The sequence below is a fragment of the Stegostoma tigrinum genome, chromosome 10 (assembly GCF_030684315.1).
Source record: "Stegostoma tigrinum isolate sSteTig4 chromosome 10, sSteTig4.hap1, whole genome shotgun sequence".
In the NCBI taxonomy this organism is placed as follows: Eukaryota; Metazoa; Chordata; class Chondrichthyes; order Orectolobiformes; family Stegostomatidae; genus Stegostoma; species Stegostoma tigrinum.
In genome coordinates this window covers 86,597,402-86,611,772 of record NC_081363.1, presented here as the reverse complement: position 1 = coordinate 86,611,772, position 14,371 = coordinate 86,597,402, and the positions used below count along the sequence as shown (strand labels likewise).

General features: G+C 39.3%; 1 protein-coding gene across 3 annotated transcripts in view; it reads right to left on the bottom strand.

Moving 5' to 3' along the window:
- Positions 1–14,371, bottom strand: part of ubr1 (ubiquitin protein ligase E3 component n-recognin 1) — a 215,126-nt gene that overhangs the window by 128,842 nt on the left and 71,913 nt on the right. For 2 of the 3 annotated variants that reach the window (XM_048537077.2, XM_059649358.1), the window contains exons 15-17: positions 6,885–7,077; positions 4,786–4,847; positions 3,934–4,044 (exon numbers count right to left, since the gene is read on the bottom strand). In XM_048537077.2, the coding sequence (XP_048393034.2) occupies positions 3,934–4,044; positions 4,786–4,847; positions 6,885–7,077 (366 nt within the window). The remainder of the gene's footprint in view (positions 1–3,933; positions 4,045–4,785; positions 4,848–6,884; positions 7,078–14,371) is intronic. The other variant, XM_048537078.2, reaches the window with a different exon arrangement.

The window sequence follows — 14,371 nt, the reverse complement described above, 5'->3', positions numbered from 1 at the left end:
GAAGATACACCAATGAGGAAATTTCTAATTACCTTAAAACATTTGGGAAATCTAGATATTTATGAAACATTTGAGAAGGACTTTTGAGACTCCATCATCTGTAAGAAACAACTGTAGGTTTTGAAAAAGAATTACTGACCCATGTGAATATGCAATGCTGGATCAGGAAACTACCAACAGAAAAGAAGTTAAAACACAAAGGTTATAGGGATTCCTTGGACAGAAGGGTAAAAGAAAATGAAAAACATTTTCAAAATAATGAGCGGTCAGGACAAAGTGGGACAGAAGAAACTGCTCCATTCTAAATGGATTAAAAACCAAAGGCCAGTTTTTAAGGTGTTTGCTAAAGAAGCAAATGCAAGGTGAGGGTGTGTGTAGGGGATTGGGTGTGGCGTTAAAAAGACCTTTTCACAGAGTGAGTAGTTAGGGATGCACTGTCTGGAAGTGTGATGGATCAATTAAGGCATTCAAGAAGGCATTGGATGATTATTCAAATCAAAACAATATTCAGGGTTATGGGAAAATGGCAGGACATTGGCGACAAATTAAAATGTTCAGTAAGCCAGTGCAGAAAAAAAATGGGTCAAATGACCTCCTTCAGAATCACAGAATTGTTATGATGCTAAGACCAGCCAGACATCTGTTGGAATGGACAATTCTAAAAATGTAAAGGCAGGGATAAGGGTTCAGCAGTATGTGAGCTGAGACAGGGACAGAGGCATACAACGTTAGAGGTGGAAAACAGTTTTAGTGATGGTGTGGATATGTGATTGAAAAGCTGCTTCAGGCTTCAGCATCTCTATTCAGTTAATATCAACAGAAGGAAACTAGAGTTTTAAAGAAGTTGAATATGGTGACTGCTGGAAATATGAAATAAAACCAGAATACACCAGAAAGGGAGTCAAACAGCACCACTGGAATGGAAGTTAGGAGTAATCATGCGAGCTCTGATAAGTTTTCATCAGGACAAATCCATTACCTTTGTATTCATGTTTCACAAATACTTTTCAACTTAGAACAGATTTCACTTGAGTAAATATAAAGTGGTTCATAGAATCATAAGATCATGAGGAGAATCAAGTATTTTGAGGAAGTATCCAAGGAAGTTGATGAGGGCAGAGCGGTAGATGATGTTACCTGGGCTTCAGTCAAGTCTTGGACAAGCTTCCACATGGTAAAGTAATTAGTAAAGTTAGCTCATTGTTTGCTCGTTGAGTAGAAAATTGACTTAATAGCAGGAGACAAAGTGGTGGTAGAACATAGAACAGTGCTGACATCAAGGTGCTGATATTGGATTGGGGTGGACAAAATCACAAGCCATACGACACCAGGTCATAGTCCAACAGGTTTATTTGAAATCACAAGCTTTCGGAACATAGGCCCTTCACCTGACCTCTGACACAGAACCGTACAGCACAGGAATGGGCCCTTTGGCCCATGGTATTGTGCTGAACATGACCCGAAATTCAACTAACCCCTTGGGCCATATCCGTCCATTCCTTGCATATGAATGTGCTTATCTAAAAGTCCCTTAAACACCCCTATTGTATCTGCCTCCACCACCACTTCTGGCAGGACATTCTAGACTCCAACCACACTGTGTAGGAAACCTGCTTCTCACGTCTCCTTTGACCTTTCACTCTCTCACCTTTCAACTCTGGGGGATAAAGATTCTGATTGTCAACCCTATCTACGCATCTCAATTTTATAGACTTCTAGCAAGTGTCCCCTCAGCCTCCGCTGCTCCAGAGAAAACAACCTAGTTTTTCTAGCCTCACCTTATAACTCATACTCTCTAATCCAGGCAGCATCCTCATAAACCTCTGCTGCACCCTCTCTAAAGCCTCAACTATCCTTCCTGTAATGCAGCAGCCAGAATTAAACACAATGCTCTAAGTCCGACCTAACCAAAGTCTGATAAAGTTGTAATACCTCAATCTGATAAAAACTTAAAACAACTGCGGAATGCCATAAATCAGGAACAAAAACACAAGTCACTGAAAAAGCTCAGCAGGTCTGGCAGCATCTGTGAAGAAAAGATCAGAGTTAACTTTTCAGGTCTGGTAACCGGTTCTCAGCGAGGGTCACCAGACCTGAAAAGTTAATTCTGATCATTTCTTCACAGATATTGCCAGACCTGCTCAGCTTTTCCAGCAACTTCTGTTTTTGTACTTGATAACTTGACTCGTGTACTCAATTCCACGATCAATAAAGGCAAACATGCTATATGCCTTTTTTTTAACCTCTCTATTATGTAGCCACTTTCAGAGCTGTTGACCCGAACGTCAAGGTCACTCTGTATTATGTCAATGCTATTCAGGGTCCTGCCATTAATTGTACACTTTTCCTTAACATTTGATCTCCCAAAATGCAGCACCTCACACTTAGCTGGAATAAACTTCATCTGTCATTTCTCTGCCTAAATCTGCAACTGATCTATAACCCACTATATCGTTTGACAGCCTTCTACAATATCCACAACTCCAGTTTTTGAATCGTCTACAAATTTACTAACCCATCCATCTACATTTTCATCCCAGTCTTTCATATATTTCATTTATGAAATATATAAATAATAAGCAGAGGTCCCAGTACAGATCTCTGCGGAACATCACAGGTGACGGAGGGCTGCTTTTTGGATTGGAGGCCGTTCCACAGGGATCAGTGTTTGTTTGTCATTTAGATAAATGATTTAGATGATAACATAGAAGGCATGGTTGCAAACGGCACCAGAACTGGTGAAGTAGGTTATTTAAGATTACAAAGAGATCTTGATCAATTTGGTCAATGGGCTGAGGAGTGGTAGATGGAATTTCAGTTTGGATAAATGTGAGGATTACATTTTGGTAAAACAAGCCAGAGCAAGTCTTAGTCAATTAAAAGTAGAGCCTTGGGCAGTGCTATAGAACAGGGGGACCCAGGGGTTCAGGTACCAAATTCTTTGAAATTTGTACCACATGTAGACAGGATGACAAAGAAGGCATTTAACATGTTTGTCTTCATTGTTCAGGTATGTGAGTATAAGAATTGGGATGTTATGTTGGGGATGTACAGGACAACGGTGAGGCCTCTTCTGGAGTGCTATGTCCAGTTCTGGTTGCCCTATTATAGCAAGGATATTATTAAGTAGAAGGGGGTTCAGAAAAGAAAGCTCGAGTTATAAAGAGAGGCTGTACGTGCTGGGTCCTTACTTTCACTGGAGCGTAGGAGGTTGAAGTGTGACCTTATAGAGGTTTATAAAATTATGACAGATATAGATCAGGTGAATGGCAGGAGTATTTTCCCTAGGGTTAGGGATTTCAAGACAAGGGGCCATATTTTCAGTGTGACAGGAAAACATTTTTTAAAAGGTGTGAGAGGCAACTTCTTTTTTTAAAAAAATGCAGAGTGGAGAGTGGTTCGTACACAGAATGAACTTCCAGAGGAAGTGGCGAATGTGGGTTTAGTTACAGCATTTAAAAGATGTTTGGATAAGTACATGAATAAAAATTGTTTGGAAGGACATGGGCCAAGCACAGGCAGGTGGGAATAGTTTAATCAGGGATAATGGTTGATGTGGACTGGTTGGCCAGAAGATCCATTTCTGTGTTGTATGACTCTATGACATTCTTTTACAAGTTGGATCATATACATGTTTTCTATTTCTCTAAACAAAAATCAAAAAGAAACTTTTTTTGGTTTAGAAGGGGTTTGTTTTGGACCGTTCACTCTCAGGTTTTATTGAGTATGGCACCTCTATTTACTGCCTATGAAATGATTGGTACACTTTTGTGAACTTCTCACTGCAGAGATTAGAGTGAGACAAGATTCAATGAATATGAACCCATGTTCATCGTACCCTCACTGGCTTGAATCTTCTGGCATAAAAAGCAATCACTACCTCAAAGGTCCAAAATGCTTGCTGGTAAATATAAGTCAACATCTCCACTGTACCTGATTTACTAAAGAAAATCCATTTCTTCTCCACATATCAGCTGAGACCTGAGCCATCAGCACTAAGCAGCGCAATGGGTAGTCCATCAATTTTTCAACTTGAAACTCTGACTTTAATAATAAGCACAACAGTATGTGGTTAATAAGACCAACTATGTGTTTCAAAAAATAATAGCTGTTAAATATGACACAATTTCATCCAGCTAATTACCCAGCTAATACCAACACTAGTAAGCGTTAAAAACGTGTAAACTTAGATACCTCAAAACTTATGAAAAGCTGTTTTCCAGAAAACAAACTTTTTGAAAGTGTAATCTTTGAAAACACTCTAGATATAATCCTTAATGCAACTCAAGCAATGGCTTATTTTAGTTTAATTTTTATGAAGAATGGAGTTACAAAGCAGAAAAACAAAAGACTGTGCATTTATGCTTTAGAAAAACTGTCAAAATTAAAACCTACCCCAAACCCAAAAAGGTTAAAGTGTAAAACTTTTATGTGTATCTAATACTTTCAATTATATATGTATCATAGAATCAAAAATCACAGTTAGAGGCCATTCTACAATTTATTGAGTGACAGCAGGCTGGAGAGTTTACTGCTTAATTAAATCATTTGAAACTTCTCATTATACAACCAGATTTTGACAGACAAAGAAAAACGGACACATATTAAAACAAAAGTTGTCTGAATAAGCTGGGAAAATTAAGATGCAAGTTGCATTTGTAATAATTCAGCAGCAAACCTTAACATTTTGCTTCACTATTATTATAAACTACAGGATACTCAGACTTTGAACAGTATGATCTTAAATATACAGAAAGTAATTTTTTTAAAATAGTCTTTACTTACTGAAGGCACATATTCTTCTAACTTGTTAAGTGCCCCACTCTTGTTTAGATGTACGTGCAAACCTACAACACAAAGTAGTGCATAAGAACCTGTACAATAATTTGTAATAATGCCACAAGTTGAGAAAATTGTAAAACTTCATTCTAATACCGCAGGAAAAATGGTCCAGTTTTCTAGTGGTCGCAGGTCGAGAACCTGGAGTCGTGTGGGTGTCAGCAGGCGGCAGCAGCAGCTGAGCAGCGGTCTCCTAGGGCATTGGCATCATTGTCGCTGTCTCTGCTGCAGGACTTCTTGAGGACCAGATCATCTTACAGAGACCTTGCAAAAGCACTGAAGCTGACTTCAATTTCAACACCTGGTGAACTCCTACTAAAATAATTTTTTTTATCCTTACTGTACCTTAAAATGGTGCCACATTGTATCTTCAAGATATATGTGACAATAAACAAACCATTTATCTATCATTCAATTCATCACTGCCATTTCTGTAAGCTACTAACCTGTCAGAACCAGGCTTAATGGCTAAAAACTCTTCCCAAGCAGAACATGTTTGCAAAAGCAAAATGTAGATCCACACATGACTTTCCATAGTGTAAAGTGCTTAATACATATCACGTGTCCATCATTAAAGTTAATGAAGTATGCAGCTGGATGAACACAGCAGGCCATCATTGTGTCCATCATTGCCCCTTACTAAAAATCTTAGTTGCTATACTGCCATGTTGCACATTTCCAAGCATTAATAAATATTGAACTCAAGCGTGTGAAGGCTGCCATCATTTAGGACAGAACATATGACATCAGGACAACTGTTGAGAACAAAATAAAAATTGGGCCTGAACTATATGGCTTCTGCTTAAAACGATAAATGCAATTGTATCATCCTTCCTGGAGTATTTACAAGACTAGTCTTAAGTTGATTTCGTATCGTCTGAATCACTGAATTCCTACAGTGTGGAAGCAGGCAATTGGTCCATGAAGTTCACAGTAACTCTCCAAAGAACATCCCACCCAGAACCACCCTCCTACCCTTTCCTGGTAACCTTACGTTACATGTCTGAAACTAATCTGTACATCCCTGGACACGTTAAGCAATTTCGCATGACAATCCACCTGTCCCCTCTCCTCATCTTCGGATCCCGCTCCTCATACACAGGCCATGCTCCCCTCGGCTCTCCTCACCCCTTTGAATCTCTGGATTCAAGTTGAGATTTCTTCTCGGGGCATTACTTATGTTTGCTTACTATATCTTTTTAGAATATCTAAGGATCGATTAACTTTATTAGCTAAATAATGTACATTCAAAGGCACTCATTGGTCCTAGATTCTGCATTTAAAAGCAGAGGAGTATACTAGCCTTTTGGGATTGTTACATCAGTTTTATAACTAATTCCAAAATGTATGGCTGGGTTTGTTTTAACTTAGCGGTGGTGAGAAGCAGAATGGAAGCATATCCATATACGTGTTAAGTTGACTAAAGTGTCAAATAATTAGTAGTGGGTAAATTATGCCATAGTTGTATCACCATCACCCGAAGTTAGAGGGTTAAGATACTTATTACTTCATTACTGTTTTTAGAATGTATTGTAAAAAGTAAAATAACTGAGTCACTGTACTGATTGTCCTTTATTCTTTCATGAGATGTTGCACTGCTGGCAAAGTCAACGTTTGTTGACCATACTAAGTGCCCTTGAACTGAATGGCTTGCTTGGCCATCTCAGTTGATAGTTAAGAGTCAACCACATTGTTGTAGGTCTGATGTCACATGTAGGTAACAATGGCAGAGTTCCCTTCCAAAAAGATGTTAGTCAGCCAAATGAATTTTAAAATTGATCTGTATAGATCTATATCAACTGATACTGAAATAACTCATTTTACAGTCTTAGCTAGCCACAGAAGATTTCACATCAACTTCCCATGATGGATCAAAGCTCAAGTTAAAGGATTCCTTCCTAAGAGAGGTAGACCATGTTTTAGTCCATACCACTTGGGGAATTAAATGGTTACTTTTATTCTGCTACCATATCACTATGATGCTCAAGATACTTCAAAGCTGCATGTCAATTATGATGCTCAAGAAGCAATTCCCTTCAACCAACCTGCAAGCAGTCTGGATAAGGGAAGGTGGATGCTGACAGGTTCTCGAGATACTAAGTAACGTTTCAAGCTGATGGAGTGACCACACATGTTCAGAGTGTTGAGCTGCTTCCTTGCATTCCGTTGACTGCACTCGTTAGAACATTGGGACAAAACACGGTGGCATTCCTTGTAGGCTCGAAGAAGAACTTGTTCCTGCATATACACATGAGAAATATAAACATAGGAAATAGCAGCAAGAGTAGTCTTTACAGCCCCTTGAAAACAGCTTTAAATCATCTGTACATCTGCATCATACTACCCTCCCATCTGATCCCCATATTACTCAATTCCTTTATTTCTCAAAATATATCAACCTATCAAAGTGTTGAACATATTCAACAGCTGGGCACCCAAAGTCCTCTGGGCTAGTGAAGTTCCAACATTTCACAACATGAAACATGAACACATGCTTCCAAAAACAATTAACTTTAAAAAAAAATGCATTTTCCTTTTCTATAGAGGAAATAAATGAGGACAGATTCTTTAACATGGTGGGACCAAGGGATCACAGTTTGTTACATTTTTAAAGTTTGCAGGAGGTAGGGAAATATCTTCCAATTGTTTCACTGAGAGCAGCAGAAGCTTCACTGGAGAGCTCAAGTGGTCTATTATGTAGGTGAACTTTGGAAGAAGAATCAGGGGGAGATTTGTAAGATTGCCAATTTCCTATTTGTCTATCAAGGAGGTGAAAAGTTATTGGAAGTTGATGGGAATGTTGAGATTACAATTAATCATGACCTTATTAAATGGTAGTACAGGACTGAGCAGCCAACTAGCCCACTCCTGCTCCAAACTCATGTTATGTATGCAAAATTAGAGGGTTCATAAAGATGTGAGCATTGTGATTTAGGTTTCCACTTCAATTGAGCAGTTATTCAAAAAAAAAGTAATGTATTGTTGTATGTTGTAAGAATGTATTGTTATCTGAAGTAATTGAAATAGTCTAGTAATGCACCAAAACTTGTTAATCTTTTGTACCAAAATAAGGGCCAAGAAATTATAAGCTCTCTTCACATGACACAAAAATGGCCATTTGGCTCATCATGCTTTTAAAAACTCTTCGTGGAATTATCCAATTAATGTCACTTTCCTCTTAGTGTTTCCTTCAAGCATTTATCTAATTCACTTTTGAATATTAATCTTGAATCTACTTCCACCACCTTTTCAGCCAGTCCATTCCTGATCACAACAACTTGCTGCATAAAGACAAAAATATTTCCTAATGTCATGTGGTTTTAAACAAAAAAAAAGCTGCTGATTATAGACTCTCAAACCACTGGGAACAGCAGTCACTTCCTACCCTCTCAATAACATTTGACCTTGATCAAATCTTCTTAATTTTTTCTGTGTAGGGAGAAATTTCTGACAAGTCAAGATGTACAATTCTGTGAAGATTGGTGACCATTCAGAAATTTGAATTGAAAGTAACAACAGCAAAGAATAACTAAAGAAGAATGAAGAAACGGAAATTAGAATATGTAAGAAAGCAACCTGGAAATTTAAGAAACAAATAGTAAGAACTTTTCTAAGTATTTAAAAAGGAGAGGAGCACATTCGATGAGCATCATTCCTCTATAGTGAGTCTGGGAAATTAATAATGAACGAGGAAATAACTGATGAACTGAACAGAACAGGTATTTTGAATCAGTTTTCACTGTAGGGCAAACAAATAGCATTCCACTATATTGTTTCTTATATGAGGAGGCTAAAACTGTACACAGTACGCTAGACGTGATCTCACCAATGGCCTATACCATTGCAGTATTAATTCCTTTTATCTTCCATTCCACTTGCAATTAACAACAACATTCCTCTTGCCTTCCTAATGACTTGCTACACCTGTATGCTGACTTCTGCGATTCAAATACCAGGAACCCTCGAAAACTCTCTACATCAGAGTCTGCAATCTCTCTCCACCTAAATAAAATGCAGCCTCATTGTTCTGTCAAAGTATTCTCGAGGTTAGTTGTAGAGGCGTGCTATCGTTGAGATAATCCATAACAGAATGGTTTTTGAGGGAGTTTCAAAGCCAAATTTCTAAAGTTTTAAATGGATTTTGTGACTCAGGTGTCACTAGCATTTGTGAAATTTTGAGTAATCTGTGGAATCTGTCTCATTTTCAGGGTGTTTGCCCACTATTATCCATACTTTGTTCATTTTAATTCTGGATGTTAGGAATACAACAATGTGAAAGTTTTATTATCACGTTGTACAGTAAAATTTGTCTTTTTGAAAGTCACAGAATCTTTTAGTATTATTCTCTCATTAAGAACATGAAAGCTCAGACACTGCCTACTTTTAAAAGAAAGGTTACTGATTGCTAATTCAGATCACAATATAACTTTGGTGGTCTGGTCGATCATATGTTCTCCAGTTTCTCCATGTTACTGTTATCCCATATACCTGGTACCATCCTAGCAAACTCCTTCGCAAATCACTCGATGGCTCCAAGAATGAAACAATATTCCAGCTAAGAGTTTGTTTTCAACTGCGTATAACACCAGCGATCCCAAATGCTGTTTAAAATCCCTCTCAACATTTCCTAGCTTCTCCAAAGATTTGCATACAAGGTCTCCATTTCGGTACCACTCTTAAAATTAGACTACATAGTTCATTTACTTCTTTTCAATATTCCTTTCAAAAATGAATCAATTTGCACCTCCCTAACCTCAATTTCATCTCTCATGTCTGTTCATTTCACAAGTCTGTCTCTGTCCACTTGAAATATAATCCTTACTACTATTTGTTGTGTTTCTAAGGTTATCTATAATGTTTGGATGCACCACGTAAGTCGAAACTGTCATGACTCACTGGGATAGTGCACTGGAAGTCAAATTTGAACACTGGGAGACTTATTTTTAAAAGAAGACTGTGGGTTGTTCCATTTAGAATAGCATTGCTGTTTTAGAATATCATATATTGTTGGCCTTTAATCCCATCAATCTTTTCAACACCATTTCCCTAATCATACTGATCTCCTCTGGTTTGACTGTTTCACTAGACCCTGTGTTTCCCAATATTTTTCAGACTTTTTTTTTGTGTCTTCCTTTCGAAAGACAGAATTTTAGTATGTAATTAATGAACTACTATCTCTTTGTTCCCCATTACAACTTGCTCTGTTTTTGATTGTAAGGGCCCTACATTAGTCATCGCTCATAATTTTTTCTTAACATGCCTTTAGGAGCTTTAGCAATCAGTTTGTATGTTTCCTGCAAGCTTACTCTGTTTTTCCCCTCTAATTAAATCCTCTTGTCCTCCTTTGATGAGATCTAAGCTCCCAATCTTTAGGTCTGCTGATTATTTTTGTGCGCAAAAGGAAGTGGGAAAACAACACTGCATTCTTAAATGATTCCCAGCTGTAGTTTAATTCCGTTTCAGAGTTTTGTGTTGAATGATATAGATTGTGGAACATAGAACAGCACGGTAAAGGCCCTTTGGCCCACATTGTTTTGCCAACCCATTATCCTACTAAGATCAAACTACCCTGCATCCCCTACATTTACTATCCTTCATGTGTCTATCCAAGATTCGCTTAAAAGTCTCTAAAGTATCTGACTCCACTACCACTGCTGGCAGCATATTCCACATGCCCACCACTCTCTGTAAAGAACCTACCTCTGACATCTCCCCTCTAGCTTCCTCCAATCAACTTGAAATTATGCCCCCTCATAATAGTCATTTCCACCCCGGGATCAGGTTTGAGTACTATAATTTTCTTAACCAAAGAGACAAATATGAAAGGGAATGTAAAGGTCTTCATAAGCACATAAATAGAGTTTAGAAAGAAGGCAGTCAGTACAGCGCATGTCCCACCATGCTGTGTCAACTCAACATTTTTATAGTTAACACCACTCTATCCTGGATTAATAGGGATTCTTTCTGGTAAGGTGGGACCTATACAACTAGGAGGGTCTGTACCGGAAATAGGATGGGACTAACATTCTTGTGGGAGAGTTTGCTGGTGGTATCGGCAGGAGTTTAAACTAGTTCAGCAGAGAGCAGAGTGTGTTTGGTCAATCATAACACAAGCCTGACTAAAAAGAACCTAGGCAGAAGAAGTTCAAACATGTTGAGTTTCAAGTGAATAAGGCAATGCTGACTGGCATCTACATTAATGCTGGAGTATCATAGGCAAAGCAAATTACGTGTGATGTTGTTGCCATCATAGATGCGATTGAGGAAGAGACAGGATGGGCAACTCAACATTTTTGGGAATAGGATCTTCAGGCAGGTCAGGAAAGGGAGTGGAATCAGAGCTCGTGTTGCATTATTAAATAAAGAGTCAGTTACTGCAGTGAAGAGGGATGATATCTTGGAAGAGTCGTCAAATGAAGCTTTGTGGGTAGGGCTTAAGAGTAAAAAGGATGCAGTCACACTGATAAGTGTTTACTAGAGGCCACCAAACAATCAGCGGCTTTTGAGGAGCAGATATGTAGTCAATTGATTCGTGTGAAAAATAAGAATAAGGTAATTATATCAAGGGTTTTCAACTTCCTCAATATTAATTGGGATAGGCATAGGGTAAAGTATTTAGAGGGAGCAGATTTCTTGAAATATATTGCAAGAGCTATTAACATCTGGATGGTCCTCCAAGGGATGGGACACAGCTGGACCTAATTCTGGGGAATGAAGCCAGGTGGTAGTTGTAGGGCATTTTGTGATAGTAACGACAACACCATAATTTTTACGTTTGTTATGGAAAGGAAAGAGATGGTCTGTAAAAGAGATTTTGGATTGGGGAAGGCAGATTTTATTAAAGAAAGGCAAGATCTGGCCAAAGTAGCTTGGGAACAGATGTATATGCACAGCTGAACATGGGAGGTGTTCATAAAGGACTTGGGGAGGTGCAACATGTTCCCTTTATGGTGAAATGTAAGAGCAGCAAGCCCAGAGAATCCTGGATATCTAGGAATATTCAGAACTAGATAAAAAGGAAAGAGGCATATAACAGGTCTGCAAAGAGGGAGCAAATCAGAGGCCCCAGTGGAATATAGAATGTACAGGGAAAGCTTAAGAAAACAATTAAGTGAGCAAACACTGGTGGATATGATTCAAGAAAGTCCCTAGATGTACAACAGTATATCAAAGGAAAGGAAATAACCAGGGAAAAAGGGGAGCCCATTAGGATCCAAAGAGGAAATCTGTGTGGAGCCAGAGGACATTGGTATAGTGTTAAACAAGTACTTCACAACTGTCGTCTCCAGAAAGGAGGACGATGCAGGTACAGAATTTGGAAGGATGGACTGAGGCTTTTGAGCAGTTTAATATCGGGAGTGAGGAAGTATTTCGCTTTTGGTTGGCTTAAAAGGGGACAGATCCCCGGGTCCATTTGAGTTGAATCTCAGGCTGCTGTGGTAGAGGAGGGAGGAAATTCACAGCCACTGATTCAAATTTTTAATTCCTCTTTGCCCGTAAAGCAGGTACCAGAGAACTGGAGAACAGCTACTGTGGTTCCATTTTTCAAGAAAAGTAATAAAGATAAACCAGGAATTGGAGACCAGTGAGTCTCGGATCAGTGGTAGGGGAAAATATTGGAGATAATTCTGAAGGAGAAAATTAATCTCCATTTAGACTGGTAAGTTTAATAAGGGACGAGGCTTTGTCAGAGGGAGATCATTCCTAACATCTGGTTGAATTTTTCAAGATGATGACCAGGCATCTAGATGAGTGCCATGTAGTTGATTTGGATTTCAGCAAGGCTTTCGACAAAGTCCCTTGAGGGAGACTGATAAAGAAACTAAGAGCCATGAGATCAAAGATAACTTGGCAGGTTGGATCCAAAATTAGCTTAGTGACAGAAAACGAAGTGGGGGTGATAAATTTGTGAATGTCGCAAAGATTGGCCAGGTGGTTGACAATAAAGAAGTAAGTCTTTGGGTTACAGGAGGGTAGAGATGGATTAGCCAAAGGGTAGATCAGTGGTAAATGCAGTTTAACCCCGATGAGTGTGAGGAGATGCACTTTAGAAGAAGGAATAAGACAAGGGGGAAAGCTCAGAGGAATAGATGGGATCTTGGGATGCTCTTCCTCAAATCCCTGAAGATAGGTGAACAGCTTAATAAGGTGGTTAGGAAGGCATCCGGAGCATTTACCTTTAACAGCACAGGTTGATGTGGTGTTCCAAAGCGTTCGATAAGGTTCCCCACAATAGGCTATTGTACAAAATGCGGAGGAATGGAATTGTGGGAGATATAGCAGTTTGGATCGGAAATTGGCTTGCTGAAAGAAGATAGAGGGTGGTAGTTGATGGGAAATGTTCATCCTGGAGACCAATTACTAGTGGTGTATTGCAAGGGTCGGTGTTGGGTCCACTGCTATTTGTCATTTTTATAAATGACCTGGATGACGGCGTAGAAGGATGGGTTAGTAAATTTGCAGATGACACTAAGGTCGATGGAGTTGTGGATAGTGACGAAGGATGCTGTAGGTTGCAGAGAAACATAGATAAGCTGCAGAGCTGGGCTGAGAGGTGGCAAATGGAGTTTAATACAGACAAGTGTGAGGTGATGCACTTTGATAGGAGTAACCAGAAGGCAAAGTACAGGGCCAATGATAAGATTCTTAGTAGTGTAGATGAGCAGAGAGATCTTGGTGTCAATGTACACAGATCCTTGAAAGTTGCCACCCAGGTTGATAGGGCTGTTAAGAAGGCATACAGTGTTTTAGCTTTTATTAATAGAGGGATCGAGTTCCGGAACCAAGAGGTTATGGTGAAGCTGTACAAAACTCTGGTGCGGCCGCACTTGGAGTATTGCGTACAGTTCTGATCACCGCATTATAAGAAGGATGTGGAAGCTTTGGAAAGGGTGCAGAGGAGATTTACTAGGATGTTGCCTGGCATGGAGGGAAGGTCTTACGAGGAAAGGCTGAGGGACTTGAGGCTGTTTTCATTAGAGAGAAGAAGGTTGAGAGGTGACTTAATAGAAACATATAAAATAATCAGAGGGTTAGATAGGGTGGATAGGGAGAGCCTTTTTCCTAGGATGGTGACGGCGAGCACGAGGGGGCATAGCTTTAAATTGAGGGGTGAAAAATATAGGACAGATGCCAGAGGTAGTTTCTTTACTCAGTGAGTAGTAAGGGAATGGAACGCTTTGTCTGCAAAGGTAGTAGATTCGCCAACTTGAGGTACATTTAAGTCGTCATTGGACAACCATATGGACGTATGTGGAATAGTGTAGGTTACATGGGCTTGAGATCGGTATGACAGGTTGGCACAACATCGAGGGCCGAAGGGCCTGTACTGTGCTGTAATGTTCTATGTTATAAGAGCAGGGAGTTTGTTGACGTACAGAACTTTGGTTAGACCATACCTGGAGTACTGTATACCACACTATAGGAAGGACGTGATTGTAGTGGAGGGGAGATTGCTTGGGATAGCTTTGAAGAGAGGGTGGATGAGTTTGGCTTGTTTTCTTCGGAGCAGAGAAGGTTGAGGGGAGATCCA